General features: G+C 47.2%; 1 protein-coding gene across 1 annotated transcript in view; it reads left to right on the top strand.

Annotated features, from left to right (window-relative positions):
- The window catches only part of ANKRD33B (ankyrin repeat domain 33B), a 107,598-nt gene extending 88,234 nt beyond the window's left edge, over positions 1–19,364 (top strand). Inside the window, exon 4 of the mRNA XM_003408147.4 lies at positions 8,060–19,364. Coding sequence (XP_003408195.3) covers positions 8,060–8,907 — 848 coding nt within the window. The 3' untranslated portion in view covers positions 8,908–19,364. The remainder of the gene's footprint in view (positions 1–8,059) is intronic.
- The last annotated feature ends 5,003 nt before the right edge of the window (positions 19,365–24,367 follow it).

A 24,367-nucleotide genomic window follows, 5' to 3' on the forward strand; every position in this document is an offset into this window, starting at 1 on the left:
TCCTAATTTTTTTTAAGGGCAGTACTCTTCTGAGGAGCCCTGGTGGCCCAGTGGTGAAGCCCTCGGCAGTTTGAACCCACCAGCTGCTCCACAGGAGAAAGGTGTGGCAGTCTGCTTCTGTTGAGATTACAGCCTAGGAAGCCCTATGGGGCAGTTCTACTCTGTCCTATAGCATCCCTGGGAGCCGAAATTGACTTGATGGCAATACACCTTATTCTTCTGTACCTGAGTACCTTCCTGTACCTGAGTTGAATTTTCAAGTTTTGATTTCATTATACTCAATAGGAACCATTTCTTCCTCGCAGTGACGAATCACTGGCTTGGATGACCTCCCTAAACTGTAGGTTTACCTGAGTTCCTAACGTACAGGGCCTATCAGCAGTTGCTCTAATCTGCCTTGTCAGGTAGAACAATGTAATGTTTGAAATATCAGAACTTTGGAATTTAGTAGGAACTATAGCAAGGGTCTGAAAAGCCGATTTACTAGATCTTGGTTCTGTGGCCTTCCAGCCCAGTACGGAAATAATGTTGGCTCTGCTGATGAGATTTGTAAAAGAGGCTTTGAAATATCATTAATTCAGCAGAATATTAATGCTCCAAAGTGACAGGTGTATTTAAGTGACTCTGGGAAACTGGACCCAGGACATGATTTGTCTGAAGAGGCAGAACTCGGTGTAGGTCAGCAGGTTCCAGGCTTGCTTAAGCAAATTTACTTTATGCCTGAAAAAATCCGTTTCTGACTCTCAGTGATCCAAGAGGACTAAGTAGAGCTGCCCCATAGAGTTTCCGAGGGTGTAATCTTTACAGGAGCAGACTGCCACATTGTTCTCCCTCAGAGCAGCTTCAAACCACCAACCTTTCCACCAGCAGTCGAGCTCTTAACCACAGCGCCACCAGGGCTCCCTCTTTATGCCTGAAGTGGGATGTAATGATTGCTTCATTTGGGAAGCAAAAACAAGCAAACAAAAAATTTGAAACTCTGGTGACATAGTGGTAAGAGCTAAGGTTAGCTAACCAAAAGGTCAGCAGTTCAAATGCACCAGGCGCTCCTTGGAAACCTGTGGGACAGTTCTACTCTGTCCTGTAGGGTCGCTTTGAGTCGGAATGGTTTCCACAGCAACAGATACAGTGATTCCAGGGAACAAAGTAGATGTAAATGAAGATGTAGGAGGCCTGCAAAGAGCTGGACACACCCCTGGTTGATTACATAAGTGGTTCTAGTGCAGGCAAGACTGACTTTATGCTTCTGGAAAGCCAAATGGATAAGGCATCAAACAAGTTTCTTTATAAGACAAACATGAATTTTGCATGAACTGAGAATTTGCTAGATTGGAGTAATTTCAAGTTATTAGTTAGAAAATGGGCTCAAAACCAGGCATTCCGAACCACCAAGAGCAGCGTCTTAACACAGTGTCTCCCAAAAGCAAACCCTGATACAAGACTTGGGTGCAAGTAGTTTTTCTGGAAGGTGACCCAGGAAGAGATGTGAGGGGTGAGGAAGTGAGACCAGGCAGGGGAGAAAGCTCATACAATATGTGCTAATGGACAGCTGATCACTGTGGGCAACAGAGACTCAGTCCTCCTGGAAGCTTCTGAAAGACCAAGTGGAAGACACCTCAGAATCGCCCCATGCAGGGGCAAGGAAGCTGGGGTATCTATCCTCCAAGCCCTGCTCCTCGCTGAGGAAGAGCGGCTCTTGAGTGTGTTAACTCCTTGACGCTTCTTCCTGCCCTGCTGAGACCTGCAAGTGGCCAAGGTAACCAGCCACCAGTGTGTATGGGACTGTCCGCCAGGAAGCCACAGTTGACCTCAGGTGGGTCAGAGAGATATGTACAGGGACTCGGCAGCATCTGCTGCAGACGATGAGGAAAGAGGGTCTCCGTTCTAGTCAGACCATAAAACCAGTTGCCGTCGAGTCAACTCTGACCCCTGGCGACCCCATATGTGTCCGAGTAGAACTGGGCTCCACAGGTTTTTCAGTGGCTGAATTTTTGGAAGTAGATTGCCAAGCTGTTCTTCTGAGGTGCCTCTGGGTGGAGTGGAGCCTCCAACCTTTTGGCTAGCAGCTAAGTGTGGTAGCTGTTTGTACCATCCAGTCAGACCAGACCTTTGTTAAAAGCATAAATAATCTTGACCCTGCCTTTACATCGTGGCAATCTTAGCTATGAGATAAGGCCCGTGGGCTACACTTCAGGGCCAAATGCCACTGGCCTGCAGTGTGCAGCCACGCATACGATGATGCCTGCGCACCCCAAGTCTCAGACGGGCAGTGGCAACGTACCCACAGATCTCCTAAGAAGCAGCTGGTCGGGTGCATTGGACAAACACGATGCGGTTGTGGACAGTGGACTCAACCACTCCAAGCCTCCGTGTTTGCATCCATAAAGTGGCTACATTTCTACAACCCTATCTACCAGACCCACCACTTGACTGTGGTGGCTTGCGTGTTGCTATGGTGCTGGAAGCTATGCCACTGGCGTTTCAAATACTAACAGGGTCACCCATGGAGGACAGGTTTCAGCAGAGGTTCTAGACTCAGAGAGACAAGGAAGAAAGGCCTGGAAATCTTCTTCTAAAAGTAAACAGTGAAAACCCTGTGGATCCCAACATAACACTGTCTGATACAGTGCTGGAAGATGAGCCCCCTAGGTTGGAATGTACTCGAAATACACAGTGGCCGCAACAATGGACTCCAGCACACCAACGGTCATGAAGATGGAGCAGGACTGGGCAGTGTTTCGTTTTGTTGTGCGTGAGGTCGCCAAGAGTCAGAGCTAACTCAACGGCAATTACAATCTTCTGGACAGGGCGGGTGTGAAAAGCAGATACTTTCTGAACACTGTGGAAGTTGTTATCATTGTTAGCATTCAGTGCTGGCTGCTTACTCTTTTTTTTGTGTGTGTGTGCTTTAAGTGAAAGCTTACAGTTCAAGTCAGTTTCTTATACAAAAACTTACACACACATTGTTATGAGACCCAAGTTGCTCTCCCTACAAAGTAACAGCACACTCCTTCCCTCCACCCTGTGTTTCCCGTGTCTGTTCAACCAGCTGCTCTCCCCCTTTGCCTTCTCATCTCACCTCCAGACAGGAGCGGCCCACACAGTCTCATGTGTCTACTTGAGCTAAGAAGCACACTCCTCACCAGTAGCATTTTCTGTCTTATAGTCCAGTCTAAGCTTTGTCTGAAGAGTTGGCTTCAAGAATGGTTTTAGTTTTGGGCTAACAGAGAGTCTGGGGGCCATCGCCTCTGGGGTCCCTTCAGTCTCAGTCAGACCATTAAGTCTGGTCTTTTTAGTAGAATTTGAGGTCTGCATCCCACTTTTCTCCTGTTCCATCAGGAATTCTCTGTTGTGTACCCTGTCAGGGCAGTCATTGATGGTAGCCGGGCACCATCTAGTTCTTCCGGTCTCAGGCTGATGGAGTCTCTGGTTTTTGTGGCCCTTTCTGTCTTTTGGGCTCATCTTTACCTTATGTCTTTGGTGTTTTTCATTCTCCTTTGATCCAGGTTGGCTGAGACCAATTGATGCATCTTAGATTGGCCACTTGCTCTTTGCGGCATTTCGTGAAGTCTGCAGGCGTGTGTCTTCTAGGGGACCTCATGGGCTGGAGCACAGCAGGCAGCTGGTCAGGTCCTAAGATGTGCCACTGCCTGACTCAGAGCAGTGGACCCCGGCTGGGTGCAGGGCATGTGGCACTTTGAATAACAGCCTTCGGCGTATGTGGTTCCTGTGATCTGGGAACCATTTACAAGTGGCAAATAGAACAATAATATCTTTGACAGGCTGTTATGGATTGAATTGTGTCCCCCTCAAAATATGTGTCAACTTGGCTAGGCCACGATTCCCAGTATTGTGTGGTTGCCCTCCATTTTGTGATCTGATGTGATTATCTTATATATTATAAATCCTACCTCTGTGATGTTAAAGAGGCAGAATTAGAGGCAATTATGTTAATGAGGCAGGACACAATCTACAGGATTAGGTTGTGTCTTGAGCCAATTTCTTTTGAGATATAAAAGAGAGAAGCAAGCCGGGAGGGACCTCCTACCATCAATAAAGAAGAGCCAGGAACAGAGCATGTCCTTTGGACCCAGGGTCCCTGTGCTGAGAAACACCTAGACACAGGGGAAGATTGATGACAAAGATCTTCCTCTAGAGCCAACAGAGAAAGCCTTTCCCTGGACCTGGCACTCTGAATTCAGACTTCTAGCCTCCTAAACTGTGAGAGAATAAATTTCTGTTTGTTAAAGCCATCCACTTCTGATATTTCTGTTATAGCAGCACTAGATAACTGAGACATGTGTATTTTTTTGTTATTTCTAAAAAGCATTCATTTAAAATATTATGAAGGTGCTATGCTACTGGTTTACTGGGTTATGCTTTTAAGTTTTTCTTCTTACTATCCACTGTCATGCTTTTATCCATTTTGTTGAAGGTACATTCAGAGAATTCCACTGGTAACTTAAAAATTGTGCCCCAAGTGGTACAAATAGTTAATGCACCCTGCTGCTAACCAAAAGGTTGGAGGTTTGAGTTTACCCAGAGGTGCCTTGGAAGAAAGGCCTGCCAATCTAGTTCCAAAAAATTGGTCAAGTCTTACTTCCACAATTTCTGCATTTCTCCCCACAAGCCTGAGGGGGTGGCAGTATTTGTCCAAGGCCCACAGCAAACAAAAGTTCACAAGCAAACACAGGCTTGACCCAGCAAATCCTTGAGACCGATTTGGGGTCTCGGTGCATGCCAAGTGGGTGACCTCACAAAGCTCCTACCCCAGAGGTGTCCAGGAGGCAGCTGCACACCTCCTCCTGGTGGCGGGGTTGTGCTGACCACTGCAGTGTAGCCTAGTCCAGACTCCACTGGTCTCGTTCCTGCAGCTGAAACCTACGATAATCGTAATAACAGTGAGGGTGATAAAGGCGTTTGTTTTGTGCCCATCATGTGCCAGGCACTCGGCTAAATATCGCTGAAGTAGGATCTTGTAGTTTTTGCCCTCACGTCAGGAACGGGGAGAGTAAGGCTCCAAGAGGTCAGGTTATAAATCAGAAGGGGCTTGAGCTGGGTGTTGAGTCTATCTCACTCCACTACCTGACTCATGGCAACCCCATGCAAAATGGGAAGAAACGGTGCCCAGTCCTACACCATCCCCATGATCAGACCTTGTGAACCACAGGGTTTTCATTGGCTGATTTTAAGAAGTCAATTGCCAGGCCTTTCTTCCTACTCACTATGTCTAGGTCATTAATATTACCTTTACTAGTAGTTTCTTGAGGACAAGAATCCCTAATTTACAGCGTAACTCAGGTACTAGGGCTGTATTGTAGTCAGCACGGCCTTTGTTCTTTAGAGTGTTTGTATTTTCTAAGATGATTTTGACAAGGTTAGCGAGCAACAGGAAGATGACCGGGAAACTTGGGACAGCTGTTCCTTTTGTCTTCCATTAGCATTTGAAAAATGTCTCTTTGGAGCTGTGTTCATTAAGATTTTAATTTTGCAGTGTGTTCCTTTTTAAGTGACATGCAATTAATTAAGGTTTAATGTGTCATCTATTTTTTGCAATGACATTTTTAATGTTCCCTTTTCATTTTAGTCAGTTTATAAATGATACTTCAGGTAATGAGTTCCGTCTTGATTTCCAGCTCTAAATAATTACCACTCTTCTAATGCGCCGATTCTTTAACGTGTCACCGAATTTGGACCGTGACCAGGAGAGCTCAGGTGGGCTGTGGGGCACTGTGGGCCAGAAGGTGGCTGAGCTCCCTGCGTCTCCCGGTTCAGCACATATTGATCAGGCGCTGCATGTCAGACACTCAGGTCTGTGTGGGAGGGAAGGGAAGAGGCCTCAGTCGGGCCCGGTCCCCTGGGAGCCATGCAGGAGATAATTGCCCTAGTTCTTCTCGTTGCTTTGCCAGTGCAAACATGCCTAACGGGACTTGGAATCCAGAATGATTTTAACTGCATGCGGGGCTGTGATTGGACCAAGATTAACTGAACAGCAATTCCTTGTTAATTTCTGTACTACCTATTGCCATCACACTGACTGCGACCCATGGCGACCCCATGTGTTACAGAGTAGAACTGCTCCGTAGGGTTTTCTCAGCCGTAATCTTAATGAAGACGGGTCCCAGGGTGGTACAAACAGTTAAGTGCTTGAATATTAGCCAAAAGGCTGGTGGTTCGAACCCAACCAGAGGCGTCTCAGAAGACAGGGCTGACAGTCTGTGCCTGAAAGGTCACAGCCTTGAAAACCCTATGGAGCAATTCTATTCTGCACACACGTGGTTGCCATGAGTTGGAAGCCACTCGACAACAACTAACAACAAGAATCTTAGTGGAAGGAGATCGCCAGGCCTTTCTTCCAGATTCCGCTGAGTGGGTTCCAACTGCCAATCTTCAGATTAGCAGCTGAGCGCAAGCCATTTTCACCATCCAGGGATCTCCATTTCTATACTACCGAGCTAAAGTTTTTGCAGATCCCACCGAGTGGAGTTGAAGTTTAACTTTGTGATATTTGGGGGACAGTGGGAGGCACAGGGGAGATTTATTAAGGAAGGGACTAGTGTAAGACTTTGATGAAGAGGCCCACTCAGCGCCCTGGGCGGAGGGTCAGAGATCTGGGTCTGAGGCCAGCTCTCTTGTTTACCAGCCGGTCGACCCCAGGCATTTCCTTCGACCACTTTGGCCACCATCCATGCTGTGAGAAGCCTTTGTTAAATGCATGCCTCCTCCCAGCCAGGACTGTGTGTGCTGGAGAAGCCCACACCCTGGTAAAGACGACAGACCTCACCCAACTAAGCACCCTTATGAGAAGAAGGAAGGGAAGGACCACACGTTTCCTGCAAGATGGGAACCACTGATGTCCTCACAGAATATCTGAGGAAAACATGGGAGGATGAATGGGACACAAAGTGCCTTGCAAGTGACTGTTACTGTTATCTTTAGAACATTCTAGTAGCATCCTCCTAGTGCTCATAAAGTACCTTGGTTGTCTAGGTCATCTCTCCATCACTGAGAATCAATGGAACCATTTCTTTAAAAAAAAAAAAATTCTTTGACCCCTGAAACTGTTACCCTGAGATAATCTTTAAACCTTAAGCCAAAAATATCCCCTGAAATCATCTGAAAACCAAACAATAGTTTACCTAGTAAAGAATGTCTGCCTTGAGCCTTGTGCTCTTTTAAGAACTATATACCTGGGATCAAGTTGATAACAGCAACTTGAAAGATTAGATAGGAAACTTAGGGGGCAGTGAGTTTATGTTAATGTTGTTAGGTGCCGTTGAGTCCATGCCAACTCATAGCAACCCTATGTACAACAGAATGAAACATTGTGCCCGGTCCTGTGCCATCCTCACAATCGTTGTTATATTTGAGCCCAGTGTTGCAGCCACTGTGTCAATCCATCTCGTTGAAAGTCTTCCTCTTTTTTGATGACCCTGTACTTTACCAAGCTTGATGCCCTTCTCCAGGGACTGATCCCTCCTGATAACACATCCAAATTATGTGAGACAAAGTCTTGCTGTCCTTGCTTCTAAGGAGCATTCTGGCTGTACTTCTTCCAAGTCAGATTTAGTCATTCTTCTGGCAGGCCATGGTATATGCAGTGTTCTTCGCCACAGCATGTTAATGGGGGAGGACAGCTCAGAATAGGAGGGGAGAACGGTTGCACGACTCAAAGAATGTCATCAATGTCGCTGAATTGTAGGGGTAGAAACTGTTGACTTGGTGTATGTTTACTGTGGGTATTTTCAACAACAACAGAATAAAATAAAATATTTTAAAAATTCTCTGATTCAGGTGCTGAATTCAGGAAGGTTTTCCTTTCCTTTATTTGTTTTAATCTAGGAAAGATAAACCATAAAAAGAGCACTGAGAGTGGTTTCATTATAACAGTAACACATTAGGGGACAGTCAGAGCAGGAACAGATAGCTCTAGGGTGGAGTCTGTTACTAGGTTGTGGAGGTTTTGCTATTGTTCCAGCCCATGCCTTTAGTTCTCTGCCTGTTGAAAGGACAGGTCTTATTGCCCCCACCCATGCTCGTTTGTGTTTTCTCTGTGTAGGGGCAGATGTCCATGCTCGAGACCCCCGCCGCGGGCTGTCGTCGCAGGAGTGGGCGGCTTACACCGGACGCACGGAGGCGGTTCGCCTCATCCAGAGGCTGCTGGAACGCCCCTGCCCCGAGCAGTTTTCGGAAAAGTACAAGCCGGAGTTACAGCTGGCCCCGGAGGCCGTTCCGAAGCCCTCGGGCTCCAAAAACTGCTTGCAGAGGCTCGCCGAGTTCCTGCGGTCCGCTATGACCTCCCGCTCCAGCCAGGGCCTAGAGGATGGGGGCGCCCTGGACCACATGGTGAAGATGACCACAAGCCTCTACAGCCCGGCGGTGGCAGTCGTCTGTCAGACCGTGTGCCCCGAGGAACCCCCCTGCGTGGGGAAAAGGCGGCTGGCGGTGCAGGAAATCTTGGCAGCTCGGGGGGACCGGGACGCCCATGTCCAGGACAGAGAGAAGGTGGAGGACCCAGAGCAACAATGCCGGACCTCTCAGGCCGGGGAAGTCTCCAGCGAGGGGTCCCCGAGAGCCTGCCCACCGCCGCCCCCCCTGCCGAGTGCCCAGGTGACCGCTGCCCCGCGGAGGGCCAGCCTCCTGCCCCTGCAGCTGCTGAGGCGGAGCAGCGTACGGCCGGGCGTGGTCATCCCTAGGGTCCGCATCAGCAAGGCGCCGGCGCCCACCTTCCAGCCTGAGCGGGCGGGGGCCAAGAGCAGCACCAAGGACAGCGCCCACCTGCAGATCCCCAAGTGGCGCTACAAGGAGGCCAAGGAGGAGAAGAGGAGGGCGGAGGAGGCGGAGAGGCAGCGCGCAGCGGAGGCACAGAAGGAGCGGCGGGCGTCTCGCTGGAGGAAAAGGACGTGAGGGGGTCAGCACGAGGAAGGGGCGGCCGGGCGCAAAGTCGCAGCCGGGACGGGTGGGGGCCACCGTCTGGACACCGCAGAGGCGGCGGTCAGAGACTGCGCGGTCTGCGCGGAGAAGGGGCACATCTCTCCTGCCTGGGCGCCCAGCTCTGCGCTCACCCTCGTGTTCACCGTCTGCTTCCTTCCTGGGGACCCCCAAAGTGATCCTTGCTGCTTTGTTCCAGCCGCACCCCAGAGTGAATGGGGGTTCCCACCAATTGATTTGCCTAAAACCAGTTCACCTAGCCATCAACACACCTAGTGGCCAGTTTGCCGAAAAGTCTACCTGTTTTAGAACCTCAACTGAATTTTTTTGGCCAACTTGTCAAAGGGCACTTTCTGTCCAATTTTGTATTTTTAATGATTATTTATCAAATTTGCAGCACTTTAGGAATGACGGGGCTCTTTGTAGATAAGGCAAGTTGAGTACAGGTGTTTGAAGAACGTTTGTTGAAAATGCTGTCTCTAGCAATAAATATTTATGATATCTGTGTCATTTCATACAGACTGCGTGGAACTCTCCTCTGTTTTGCTGTGTTTTTGCTTTTGCCCTCCCTTCTCAGGGTGGGTGCTGTGGAGCTGCGTGGTCACAGTAACTCTATTAAGATACAGGTGCCATTTCTCTCTGACGGAGGCGTGGACTTTTACAGCAAAGTAATCACGTGAGACAGAGGGACCCACGTCATTGTACCTTGCTTTTTAGGCTCTATTTATACATTGGAAACCCTGGTGGCACAGTGGTCAAGAGATATGTCTGCTAACCAGAAGGTTGGTAGTTTGAATCCGCCAGGCACCCCTTGGAAACTCTAAAACAATTCTACTCTGTCCTATAGGGTCAGAATCGACTGGACGGCAATGGGTATTCATACATTATTATTCTATCCTTAATAAGGAAGAAAAGCATACATATGTTGTCAGATTATGTTAAATAAGTCAATTATAAAACAGTGCATAGATAAACATGTATTTATTGCTAGAACTCGGCCCATTAAGCAAGGAACATTTGACCAACGTGATACAGAGTTCTTAAAACATGAAAAATAGATGTAATAGAGAAAAACTTATCATTTGATAAGATGGGCCAAATTTCATAACTGATTACTAGAAGTACAAAATTAAGTCATTTGTGCTCTTAGGCAAATTGAATTCAGATATCCTTAAAATGTAAAAGAGATTTAAATAAAAAGTAAGAAACCCGGAATATTTCAAAACTACTGAAATAGGAGGGGTAGTTTTTGAAGGATCAGGTTATTAGAATTGAGTATTAAGTGACCTCGTTTTAGGCAAATTCTCTGGGAGTGGGCTGGACAGCCCCCCTCCTCCTAACTCTGTTCTAAAGATCCCCTGGTGTGCATTTATTTTTATTTTCTCTTTGATGACGCCCCTGGCGCTCAGCTCCTCCTCAGGCCGACTATACAATTTCCAAGATGGGGCCCTTGGCAAAGTGTGTATATGATTTGCCCTGGGGAACCAAGCTCTCCATGGACTTTTCTGCCCCCACCTTTACCCCCAGCAGTGAGGAATGGTGATGAATCTGCCTGTCTGGGCTGTGCCTATCATGTCTGCACTTTATTTAAATGCTCTCCTATCTTGGAAGCATAGATTTACAATAGCACAGACTGACTGGGAAGTCTTTACTCTAACCCTGGATGTTCCGGACAAATCGCATTCCCTGCTAGGTTGTGGTGTGCAGGAGAAGGAGCAGGGCACTGACTCCTATTCCCTCCCACTTGGCACCTTCAGGGCACTGTTCAGTCAGGGGTCTCATAAGCGCCTCTCCAAAAGCAGGTGAAACAGGACATCAAGCTGCACCCAGCAGACGGGAGCCTGGCGTGGTAATGGTACAGCTTTTAAATCAGATTCTAGTGAGTTCCTGCTTCACTCCAGAAAGGCACCAAGCTGAAGGCCTGGGAACCATTGGTACTAGCTGGCAATGAGAAACTTGTGCCCAGGAGCTGGGATTGGCTCGAATGAAGCAATCTGCGGGTGATGAAGGCTGTGACAGACCTTGGTTACCTTTGCAGGTTGTCTTTTCTGCCCCCTGCGGTGTGACATCTTTCGACCACACACACACAAGTCACAGCATCATCTACCTTGCTGCTGGCTTTGCCCTCACCTCTGACAGCCACAGAGCCAGCCAGACAGTGCCAAATGGCTGCCGGCCCAGGGATTCTCAACTCTGGCAGCCCCTGAGGATCACCTGGAAACTCTTCATCGACGCCACCCCCTGCACCACTGCAGAGATGCCCATTGGGTTGGTCTGGGGAGCTGTACCCCAAGATTTTTGTAAAAACTCCCCAGGGGATTGTGCTGTGCAGCCTGCATTGAGGGCTCCAGCTATCACACATCGGGAGTGTGAGGGCCCCAGTACTCCTTAGGCGAGTCTTGCAAGATGCAAACGTGGAGCCTACCAGCTGCCACCAAGGGCTTCACCTGCGTAAGAATGTCTAATTGTCCCTGGTAGAGCAAGTGTGAGGCGGGTTCTGCTCTCAGCGGGTTGATAAATGCTCCTGCCCGTTTCCACCATGGAAACCTGTATTGAGAGTAGTACGGGGTCCCCCTTACCCCAAGTCTTAGGTCTCCAGTTGCTTACCTGTCACGAACTTATATTTCTGGTCACCCCTGCCCTCAGCCCTCTACCTCAGCACCACCCATTTTCAGAGTCTTCAGTTATGAGTAGGGTACAAGTGATGTGGCACAATGTCCTGGAGATTTCCTTCAGGCCCTGGGCTGTTCTGAAGTGGATGAGTTGAGCCCTAACCCACGGGTGCTCCAGCCTCCCCTGGTGCCCAGGGCACATTGGGGCCATGTCTGTGTGTCTAACAATGTGCCAGGAGACACACACATTTACAAAAGCTTGCAGAGCCAGCAAGAGTGGGTCAGGCTGTGATTTCTTTGGCAAACTGGAAGGTGAGTTTGCTGCTTTCCCTGTTGAGTGGAAACTGATGGTGTTTGGCTGGGGTTAGCAAATGCCAAGGAGAAGAACAAGTCCTGGGTCCAGCGAAAGTGCAGAAGGATGGGGATGTCCCTCTTCTTGGAGGGCTTTTGTGTGAGGAGAATCTGATTGAGAAAACCTGCAAGATACAAGTGAAGGTTGTTCCCAATTTGGGTGCAATCTCTTACCCAGCCCCTCCCGCCATGATTTAATGGCCTGCCTGCCCACAGGGAAGCCCTTCGCCCTTCTCATGGTCTCCCGAGGGGTCCAGGCTGCTCTGCAGCTCTGCTCACACCCAGCTAGCACAGCGGTTCTCATTTCTGCTGGGGTAAGCAGATTTGCTAGCAGAGGAGTTTTCCAAGGCAAGGGAAGCGTCCGCCAACTTTCTTCCCTTGTTTGAGGCAGGGGGAGGGGAAGAGGCTTTTGAGTTTGTTTTCTGTTCTCTTTGGAGGAGGCAGCAGGAGGAGGGCAAGGTAGGTCCCTTGCCCAGACTCCAGGAGGGAAGTCAGGTGTTTTCTGCAGGGCAGTCATCTGGGGTTGCCCTCCCTGCAGGCTGGAGGCTCTGCACAGGAGGACGTGGGCAGGCGCACGTGCTTATCTGAAATGATGGTGTCAGCCCAAGAGTGAGGGGAGACAGAGGCAGCAGAGGGGAAGGTGCTCTTGTCGTTGTCCTCCTCTCTGGGAGAAGGGACAAACTGAGCACCTTGAGAAGAAGCCTGGGATTAGAGTCAAGGTGATCTGACGGCATCGGTCTGTTCTTGAGCAACAGTATTATGCTACTATTTTTGGGCAAATGGTCCATTAGAGAAGATGGGCCATCTGGTCCCTGAGGTGGAAACACCTTCTGGTCTCCCTGATGCTCCAGGTCGCCGCCCTTTGAGACGGTTTTTGTTGCTTTGGACGACTGTACTTATTAACCGAGTGATCAACCCCTCCTTCCAACTCTCTCCACTCTGTCAGTCGTGGAAGGACAGGGGCCATCTCTCCAGTCAGCAGCCACCGCAGGGTCCTCTCCAGCTTCATCACCACGTTTGCCACTTGCCGGCCCCTTGGCTGCCTCTCTTCTCTCTCCCTGCCTTTCCTTCCTCTTCCTGTTCTCTTCTCCGGCTTTGGCTAAGTCCCTTGCTCATTCCTGGTGCCCCTCCTCTGAGATGGAAAGAGGGCAGAGAATGCAGAGGACCAGGCAAGACAGCACAGTATCCCTGCTGAATCCCCACCTCCTCAGCTGCAAATGTCCGGGGGCCAGTGGGCCTCTGTGGTGGGGTGGAGGCTGGCTCAGCTCCCGCTCCCTCCTTTTCGGGAATGGAGGCCTGTTTGCTGCAGACACGGGACAGTCCAGAATGGAAGTGGGGTGGGGTGGTGGGTCGGCCTGCACCTTTGGTATCTACCAACTCTAAATAATGTGTTTCAAGTTGACAGGTACCTTCTCAGGGATTTATATAGAAATATAGTTACAGGAAAAGTTGATGCATATTTTAATATTTTTTAGTGGTTGAGTGAATTATGATTAAACTGGATTAAGGAATCGAAGAGATACCTCGAGACAATTTTCCATGCTGCTGTTTTATGAAAAGATTCTTGGGAATCGTCCCTCAGTTGAGGTTTCCTTGGCTATCGGAAACCCCAGTTTGTGGCAGCCAAAAGGGCTTTGGGATGTGTGTGAAGTGCTTCACAGTTGCTTCTTATAGATACGAATTTAAAAACAATCATCCTCCACGTCAGTAGAGACGGCTGTTGGATAACATAGATGGGCTGGCCAGCCATCACTTTGCCCTCCAGAGCTGGTTGCTCACGTTCCGGTATTGGGCTATGTCATGTGAGGAAGAAGTTTCTCTATTTGCTTTTGTGAATAAGGAGTCCCTGGGTGATACAAATAGTTAAGCACTCAGCTGCTCACCACAAGGTTGGCAGTTCAAGTCCATCTAGAGGCACCTTGGAAGAAAAGCCTGGCGATCTACTTCCAAAAACTCAGCCATTGAAAACTCTGTGGAGCACAGCTCTACTCTGAGACTCCTAGGGTCACCATGAATTGGAATTGACTCAAATCAACTGGTTTTATGTGAATAAAGGGTTCTACAGTCAGCTCAGCACTACACTCACCGCTGGGAAGGCGGAGCGAGAGGCTCAGAGAAATCCACCTGGAGCCACCGTGGGGTTCAATGCTCTGTCTGTGTCATTGGCTTCTCCAGAGAAACACACCACCCAGCATTATGAATCTTTTTTCTGTCTGATCTGTCGCTCCTCTCAACAGGCTCCTGGCAGCCCCAGATACCTCAGAAAGCTGAAGATGAGAAATTTCAATGCCTTTATCATCTCAGCTTTGGGCATCCCCATTTTGTGAAGAGAGATTTCATGCGATCAGTTGGAAAATGGAATTGGTGGATGCGTGTCTGCCCATGGGTGTCCGCTTCTCCCAAGTCAAGCATTCCAATAGAGACAAGGCTGCTGTCAGTAAAGCTAAACCCCAGGATGTGAGGCTGGGCTCCGGTCTTAAATGTATGCAGAGCAGTGGGAAGAACGTGGGTACCAGGTTATTAGGAAGGAAAGCCTCCCAGAGAAGTAAATGAATTCACCAAAACACAGAAATGAGTACGATTTGCTGGCAAGAGCCCCCTACTGTCTGCCTGCCCCTTGCCCAGCTATACTTCGTCATTGACTTTGGGGCCTCGGTTTGTGCTGCGAAACAAGCCATGGTCTTGATGCCAGCCTAGTGCTGTCCTTTCCCCAGTTCACCTGGAGACTCACGCTAGCCCGCTTTCTCTTCTCGTACGGTACAGTCGCTCCCCGCAGTGCTCAGATTAATCGGGAACTGTTGTAAATGCCTCGTCACAAGTGGCTCTTTTATGTGAGAAAGTTCTTGCCCTTGTTCTCTGTTTCAGTATTTGGGGGAATTCTAATGCTCGATCAAAGGGTTCACTTGGGACCCTTGCCTCCTGGTGCAGGTAACCGTTTGGATACTCCACTCACGGAAGTTCACCAGGACTTGTGCAGGAGCCTGGCTTCCACCCTGGCAGGTGGTAGAGCTCCACAGTCTTCAGGCAAGGAATGTGGAGCACCACAGTCTTCAGGCAAGGAAGGTGGAGCACCGCAGTCTTCAGGCAAGGAAGGTGGAGCACCGCAGTCTTCAGGCAAGGAAGGTGGAGCACCGCAGTCTTCAGGCAAGGAAGGTGGAGCACCGCAGTCTTCAGGCAAGGAATGTGGAGCACCACAGTCTTCAGGCAAGGAAGGTGGAGCACCGCAGTCTTCAGGCAAGGAAGGACAGATAGTTTCCTATAAAAAGACAAAGTCACGTTTATGACAGCAACCAGAACTAGGCAAATAATCCTAGCAACGGGAGTGCTGTTAGCCACAAAGAGCCTCCAAGAACACATCTCTCCCTAGAACGCTGATTGCTGTCTCCATTTCACACCTTCGATGCATCCAGAACTTGCATCATACGTCAGTATAACTCTCGGGTCAGCTACTCACTTCTGTGCCCTTGAATTCATAGGCTTCTTCGTTAACATTTTAAATAAGTGGCTGAAAAATTCCTCTGGAGGTTGTTTTTTGGAAAGAAACTGAGGGGGAAAAAGAAAAGCCACATAACGGCGTGGATTGATTTAACTGACTTTCAAGTGACTCGGTTGCAACCAGGACTGTGTGCAGTATTTCCTCACTATGACCTCGCCCGAGGACACGCCTTTATGAGAGGTCAGCGCTGCTGTGGCCTGCTGGTCCCTCAGCAGGAGGCTGTCCCAGAGTGGACAGTGGATAATAAAGTGTGAGTGAACACAGGTGCCACACGGTTAGAAAGATATAGGGCTTTGTGCTCAGAGGTGACAACCGTGGCTCCACTGTGGCCCTCAGGGAATGTCAGATGTGACCTGCTTGATGATGAGTATTTAAATAGGATTGGACGACCTGAGGGCCCACCGGGAGCACTCCATCTAGGGTGACAACAGGTGAAGGGCTGGGGTTGTCCTAACCCAGGTGTTTTTATCCAAAGGCGATGTTGCCCCAGCCAGCTCTCTGCAGGCCGGCATCCTACAGAGAGGTCATCTCTGCCTTTGGCGAGTACACTCTGCATTGGCGAGGCCCCAACATGGAGAGAACTCTCCTTTTGGAGAACGCCACAAGGTGTGGGGTCCACGCACAAGGTGTGGGCGGAATTCCTTGACGTCTGGCACCAGCTTGTCACAGCCATAAAATCAGCACCTTACTCTGAGGAAGCTCTGGGAGTTTTCCAAGGCTAAGTATTAGACGCTTTACTTAAAGCGAATCCAGTTTCCTTTTTGAGAGAAATCGTTAGTCATAATGTGACATCTTCGTATTGTTTTTAAAGAAAATGGAGAAAGGAAACACGAATGAACCAGTCAACCCAGGGAGAGAGAGCAGTGACTGGTATGGACCGGCTGCTTTATGAAGTTTTGGGAGGTGGAATCGAGTTGTTTTGACACTGGTGTTTGAGTAGAAGTTCTAGGAGCTGTTTTAGAACCAGACAGTTTATGTATACACTTGATGAAATCAGCAAACAAAAAAAAAACCAACCCAAACCAGTTGTCGTTGAGTTGATTTCATCTCATGGCGACCCCATGTGTGTCAGAGTAGAGCTGCTCCATAGGGTTTTCAATAGCTCATTTTCCGGAAGCAGATTGCCAGGCTTTTCTTCTGAGGCATCTCTAGGTGATTTGAACTGCCAGCCTTTCAGTTTGCAGCAAGTGCTTCACCGTTTGCACCACCCAGAGACTCCTTAAAAGGACATTATAGACCCGGAAACGTCATGAGCAAATGTTCCCCACTAGCCTTTGGGGCGTCCTAAGGAATGTGAACAGTACATCCCATTCAAATGGACATAACGGCTGATTGCACTGGAATTCCCTCATTCAATCTGTTGTTCTCGCCTGGCATTTCCTGGGTGCCCACAAACCCGTGTTTTTAACAACAGTGACTCTGTGACAGCCTCGGAGTTGAACAACCTGCTCAGGCAGCACCAGGTTTCAAGATAGGGGGTCCTGGCACAAGCTCTGTTTTCTGAATGTAATGCTATTTTCACAAATCCAGTAGGTTTTGGGGTATTTAAAAAAATGTTGAATATGGATATAATTGTGTAAATTTCATAGTATTTTTATTTTGAGGAGAGAGTTTTGTTACAGTTTATAAAAGATATTTTCCTATTTGGACCTCAGGGTTATTTGGGGACTTACAAATGAATGTGCCCCACAACAGCCTCAATTCTTGATATTCAAAAGGTTAATAATTTCAGTTACATAATCTGTGATGTGACTCGGCAGAAAGAATGTGTTTTTCTCCTTTGACGTCTAAGACATTCTGTATCTAACATTTAAAAAGCACAGGATAAAAAGATGTGGTAATGTAAACCTGTGGGGAAATTATGGCTACAGATTTAAAAATCGCTTGTGAAATAAACACATTATTATTGTACAATAGTGTGATATTTAAATAAACGTAAATGTGTATAAATCAGAAAACTATACAATGAAATAACCAGTCTTTTTATTGTTACTTGCTTATTTTAATTGAAATACAGCTGTACTTCATTTGACACACCTTCACAAAATCTTTCAGAGGTAACCCCAAAACCCCAAACCCATTGCCGTCGAGTCGATTCTGACTCATAGCAACCCTAGAGGACAGAGTAGAATTGCCCCATAGGGTTTCCAAGGAGCACCTGGCGGATTTGAACTGCTGACCTTTTGGTTAGCAGCCATAGCACTTAACCACGACGCCACCAGGGTTTCTTTCAAAGGTAGGCTTTTTTAATTAATGAATTATCCAAGAGTACTTTCTCATAATGAAAATCATCTCTGGATAAGCTCCATCTTCTCAGAAGTCACCCCTGGGGGACAGACATCCTTTCGGGCATTTTCCATGCATTCACTTATGCAAAACTACATATGCAAAAGCCATCACACAGTTTTGTTTTTGTGTGTATTCTTTTACCTGAATGATACACTGTAGCTGTTGTCCTCTCAATTTCTTTTCCTTGCTTTACCCCTTGGAGAGCTTTTTAAAGAATTGTTAAATTGGCCTTATTTAAAACAAAACAGCAAAAACCCAGCTGACAGGAGGCAACAGCGGTCGTGGTTCAATGGTAGAATTCTCGCCTTCCATGCAGAGACTTGGGTTCCATTCCCGGCCGCTGCACCTCATGCACGGCCACCACCCGTCTGTCAGTGGAGGCTTGCGTGTTGCTATGATGCTGAAGAGGTTTCATCAGAGCTTCCAGACTAAGATGGACTAGGAAGAAAGGCTTGGCCATCTACTGCCAAAAATCAGCCAGCGAAAACCCTGCAGAGCACACGGGTCCAATCCGTAACTGATCACGGGGATGGCTCAGGATCAGGCAGTGTTTCACTCCATTGCAGATGAGGCTGCCAAGAGTCGGGGGCCAACTTGACAGCAGCCAACAACACCAAACACAATAACAAAAATGTAATACATAAACACAAAAGGAAACAACAAACACTATAATATTTCAATGTTTTGGATTCTGCTAAGACTTGCTTTATGACCTAATATGTGGTCTATTCTAGAGAATGTTCCATGTACACTAGAAAAGAATAGAAAAGTGTACTTGGTTGCTGTCGGGTGGAGTGTTCTGTATAGGTCTCTGAGGTCAAGTTGGTTGATTGTGGCATTTAGAGCTTCCGTGTCTTTATTGGGCTTCTTTCTGGATGTCCTGTCCTTCACCGAAAGTGGTGTGTTGAAGTCTCCTACTATTATGGTGGAGCTGTCTATCTCACTTTTCAATGCTGATAGAGTTGGTTTTATGTATCTTGCAGCCCTGTCATTGGGTGCATAAATATTTAATATGGTTATATCTTCTTGGTGTATTGTCCCTTTGATCATTATATAGTGTCCTTCCTTATCCTTTATGATGGATTTAACATTAAAGTCTATTTTGTCAGAAATTAATATTGCCACTCCTGCTCTTTTTTGATTGTTGTTTGCTTGGTATATTTTTTTCCATCCTTTGAGTTTTTGTTTGTTTGTATCTCTAAGTCTAAGGTGTGTCTCTTGTAGGCAGCATATAGACGGATCTTGTTTTTTAATCCATTCTGCCACTCTCTGTTTCTTTATTTGTGCATTTAGTCCATTTACATTCAGCGTAATTATGGATAGGTATGAATTTAGTGCTATCATTTTGATGTTTTTTTTTTTGTGTGTGTTGTTGACAGCTTATTTTTCCCACTTAATTTTATGTGCTGAGTAGATCATCTTTATATATTGCTCTTTCCTCATATTCATTGTTGTTGGTTTTGTTTCTCCTGAGTCCCTATTTTTTTCTTGTATTTTATTTTGATGAGTAGGACAATTTGTCTCCATTGTGGTTACCTTATCATTTACCCCTATTTTTCAAAATTTAAACCTAACTTTTATTTCTTTGTATCGCCATATCTTCCTCTCCATATGGAAGGTGTATGATTACATTTCTTAGTCCCTCTTTATTGTTTTAGTATTGTCTTCTTTTATATAATAACATCGCTGTTACCCTGTTTTGAGCTTTTTTTTTTTTTTTTTATAATCTTGCTTTGCTTTTTGATTTCCCTGTCTGGGTTGACTTCTGGTTGCTCTGCCCAGTGTTCTAGTCTTGGGTTGATACCTGGTATTATTGATTTTCTAACCAAAGAACTCCCTTTAGTATTTTTTGTACTTTTGGTTTGGTTTTTATGAATTCCCTAAACTTGTGTTTATCTGGAAATGTCCTAATTTCACCTTCATATTTAAGAGGCAGTTTTGATGGCTATATGATTCTTGGCTGGCAACTTTTTTCCTTCAATTTTTTAAATATGTCATCCCATTGTCTTCTTGCCTGCATGGTTTCTGCCAAGTAGTCCGAGCGTTTTCTTATTGGCTCTCCTTTGTAGGTGACTTTTCATTTATCCCTAGCTGCTCTTATAATTCTCTCTTTATCTTTGGTTTTAGCAAGTTTGATTATAATATGTCTTGGTGATTTTCTTTTAACATCTACCTTATGTGGAGTTCGATGAGCATCTTGGATAGATATATTCTCATCTTTCACGACATCAGGGAAGTTTTCTGTCAACAAATCTTCAACAATTCTCTCTGTATTTTCTGTTATCCCTCCCTGTTCTGGTACTCCAATCATTTGGAGGTTATTTCTCTTGATAGAGTCCCACATGATTCTTAAGGTTTCTTCATTTTTTTTTTTAATTCTTTTATCTGATTTTTCTTCAAATATATGAGTGCCAAGTGGTTTATCTTCAAGTTTAGAAATTCTGGCTTCTACTTGCTCAATTCTGCTCCTCTGACTTTCTATTGAGTTGTCTACTTCTGTAATTTCATTGTTAATCTTCTGAATTTCTGATTGCTGTTTTTTTTTTTTGGCTGTCTATGGATTTTTCCAGCTTATTAAACTTTTCCTTATGTTCCTGAATAATCTTTCTAATTTCTTCAATTGCTTTATCTGTGTGTTCCTTGGCTTGTTCTGCGTATTGCCTCATTTCCTTCCTGATGTCCTGAAGGGTTCTGTATATATAATCTTTTGTATTCTGGCTGTGGTAATTCCAGGAATGCACTTTCATCTAGAAGATCCCTTTGTTTGTTTCTTTGTTTTGAGAGCTGGTTGAGATGATCATGGTCTGTTTCTTGATATTGACTGTTGTCTCTGAGCCACCTGTAAGTTATTGTATTAGTTTATGCTTGCTTAGTTTATGCTTGCTTACTGTGTCATAGCTTCTTGCTTTATTTTGTTTTGATATACCCAAATGGGTTGCTTGAGTGAGCTAGCTTAATTATTTTCACCTTTGGAGCTCTGACGTCCTGTCCCTGGATGGCTAGAGCTGTTATCAGGTATATCAGTCTAGGAGTCCATTAACTATTTCTTGTATGAATTCAGCTCAGGTGTCCAGCTAGCTGATCATCAAGTGTGTGGTACAGGCTCTGTCCTACAGTCTTAGAGGGGCAGGGGTGATTGGTGTACGTACTGGTATCTGATTGTAGCAGGGGTCATGCTCTGAACAAGGCAGGGGGCTGAGAACTGACTCCTGAGTGTCTCTGAGGAAAGCACGTGCCTGTTCCCTAGAGCATGAGGGTGGGTGGGTTCTGCATACGGACCATGGGCACCCAAAGTTTTTGGTTGTAAGGACTGGGAGGTACCAATTATCCTTGGATCCCTGTCGCGGGTGGCTGGGTGACTTGAGCGGGGCTACCAGTCCTTAGATCCCTGATGTGGGTAGGTGAGGACCTTGTTTAATGGGCAAAGCAATGTCAATCATCAATCACCCACCTCTCCACCCCCCAGCTGAAACGGTTGGAGTCTGCCAACAAGGGCCTATTCTCCCAAAATAGGCCCACACAGGTCCATGCAGAAGGGAAAGGTGCTCAAAGTCCACGGACCGTTTATGCCCGGACAGGAGCTTCTTCTGTCCTGAGCTCCCCCAGTTAGTGGAGCTGGCAAATTACTTTTCCCCCTATTGCAAATTTTTTTCCTTCCCCAAGGCTGGGAGGATGGCTCTAGGTGCTCAACAGTGCCTATCTCAGGCCCAGGGAATTCAGCCGCTAAAGCCAGTTTGAGAGTAGGGGGGGCACATTAAAATATACGCAAGTACTTAGCTTTTGCCGAGAGCGCCCTTCTGCTCAGGTCCCGGAGGTGTGAGTGGGCTGTGTGGCTGCTGCTTCTCCCTGAGGAAACTGCGGCCGAACGCTAGGGCCAGCCCGCCACCGCCGCTGCTCCGGGAGTGGTGCCTGAGGGCTCCCCACAATTCAGGTCCGGTCACTCCTCTCTGCTTCTGAACCGTCTCTTCCTCCCCCTGCCCCTCAGTTCATTTTCTAAGTTTGCTTTGATACTCAGAGCCTCCAGTTTGCCACAAATATACTCGTTTCACTTGTTTTTTCGGGTCTTTGTTGTAAAGAGGGCTTGCCAGAAGCGTCTGCCTATTCCGCCATCTTGGCTCCGCGTCAACAGCAAACACTATGAAAGGGGCTTAGATAAAAAGTGGTTTACCCTCTCCCTATGTAAGCCTCTAGTCCTTTCTCCAAGGAGTCACTCAGACTTGTACATCCTTCTAGAAATGTCTGGAACATTTCCTGTCCCTTCTCTGTTATACACACAGGATCCCACCCTGCATACAGTTCTTTGCACTCAACGTATTTGGGGAGGTACAGGTTTAGATCCCTTTGTGCTGTTTGATGGCTGTATAGTATTCCACAGCAGAGGTGGCTCATTGGGTGTTTCCTCACTGATGGACCATTAAAATGTTTTCAGTTTGTACTGTTTACAAGAAATAAAGATCCATGTGCCTACCTATTGGTACACACAAATGAATATTTCTCTAGGATAGGAGCAGAGAGGTGGGATTTGATGAGTGGGAAGGTATATGCATTTTGATTTTCATAGACGCTAGAGTCCCTGAGTGGTGCAGTTAAGGCAATGGGCTGCTAACCAAAAAGGTTGGAGGTTTGAGTTCACCCAGAGGCACCTCAGAAGAAAGGCCTGGCGATCTACTTCTGAAAAATCAGCCATTGAAAATCCCATGGAGCCATTCTACTCTGACACACGTGGGGTTGCCATGAGTCAGAACCAACACAACGGCAACTGTTTTTTAAAATTCTATAACCACTTAATAATATCAAAACTATTCTGAGCTCACAGGCCCTTCAATAACAGGCAGCAGGCTAGATTCCCCAACCACCCCCTCCCTTTTTTTTTAAATCATTCTATTTCCAATTCTGGGAATAGCGGGTCAGATAGGGTTGTGGTCTCCACCCTTCAGACACAGGGGCTTCCTATTTGGAGGAGGTCTCAGCTCTTTGTCATTGCTGAATCGGGGCACTTTTCTTTGGGTCGCTGTATGTAGTTCAGCACCTCAGGTTTGGTTTTTCTCTTTGTGGAGTAGTTTTAAACCACCTCCTTCCTGTTCTTACCTATCTTGCCTGTCTTGTTATGAGTCATCTTTCTTCCTCTTTAAAGAACTACACTTTAGCTTAAATCATTGTTGGTAAAGGAAGGTATTCACACTTGTGTGAGCAACACTGGATTTTTCCTTTTTCAAATACTGCTCTTTCCCCTCCCCATCTCTGGAGTAGCAAGAAATGGGAGGCTGAGAGATCCCAGATGATGTGGGCTAAGTAGAGATTGCTTATATCTGCAAATGAAGGAAAAACAGGTGCAATTTTCTGTGTGGGGAAAGGAGAGGGGCGGGCCAGAATGCAGCCAGGAGGGAAGGGCATGGCGTAAAATGGTGGTCTTAGTCTCCTGGTGCTGTCGTAACAAAAATACCACAAGCAAGTGGCTTTAAAGAACAGTAAGCTATTCCTTCACAGTTTAGAAGGCTAGAAGTCTGAATTCAGGGCACCGGTTCTAGGGGGAAGCACTCTCTGTCTGCTCCAGGGGAAGGTAGTTGTCTCAGCTTCCACAGCCCGGCCGTTCCTGGGCTCCACGGCAATCCTCACCAGTGCTTCTGCCTTCCCCTGTTTGTGCTCGCCTCTTTCAGTCTGTGCCGCTCCTTATAACTCAGAAGCGATTAGGGTTAGCGTGCCACCTACACTGACAGGGCCTCATTCACACAGCAAAGAAAACCCTATTCCCAAAAGAGATTACCCCCACAGGTGTAAAAAAATCAAACCAAACCTGTTGCCGCCAAGTCAATTCCAATTCATAGAGACCCTCTAGGACAGAGTAGAACTGCCCCATAGGTTTCCTAGGCTGTAATCTTTATGGGAACAGATTGCCAGGTCTCTTCTCCCGTGGAGCAGCTGGTGAGTTCAAACTGCCAAACTTTTGGTTAGTTGAGCACTTAACCACTGCACCATCAGGGCTCCTTTCCACAGGTATAGGGGTTAGGACTGCAACACTATTTTGGGGGACACAATCCAATTCGTGACAGTGATGTCATGGCATGACTACCAAGAGGACATAAGATGGGTGTCTTCCTTGGTGGCTCACCCAGTCCAGAGGCTTTGGGGCAGCGTCTGTCCACACTGGGTGGTAGTATGGCCTGGGAGGTCACCCACCAAGGACTTCCGCCTTGCAGGCAGTCCCAGTTTTCCTCGCTTACCAAGTCCTTTCAGGCGATCACCGACGCCCAGCAGGCCACTCCTGCTGTCTTTCTCAATGACCGATGACCAGGCTGGGGTCCAGCAGGGAACAGGAAAGGTGGCCGGAGAGCCTCCAGCTTGCTGGCAAAACAAACTTGGACATGCAAATTGCCCTGGTAAATTGTCAGCCTGCCAGCGCCTTGCAACCCCGAGGGCTGGCTGCCCCTGTCGGCTGTCATCCACAGTGGCGCAGGTATGGAGAAGAGGACAGAGGGCCCTGGGCAGGCGGGACCACCAAGGCCCACCTCCTTGGCCAGCTTCTTCCTGCTGCCAGGCTTGGTTCTCCTCCCCAGGCTCTCACTTCAAAACCCAACAAAAAACTAATAAAATGTTGATACACTCTCCTAGTGAAAAACATTAAAGCATGTCAATCAAATTCCAACCCACCTGGATACTTCAAAAGCGTTATTAAATGACAAGAAAAGCA

This window comes from Loxodonta africana, chromosome 2, assembly GCF_030014295.1.
Source record: "Loxodonta africana isolate mLoxAfr1 chromosome 2, mLoxAfr1.hap2, whole genome shotgun sequence".
Taxonomy (NCBI): domain Eukaryota; kingdom Metazoa; phylum Chordata; class Mammalia; order Proboscidea; family Elephantidae; genus Loxodonta; species Loxodonta africana.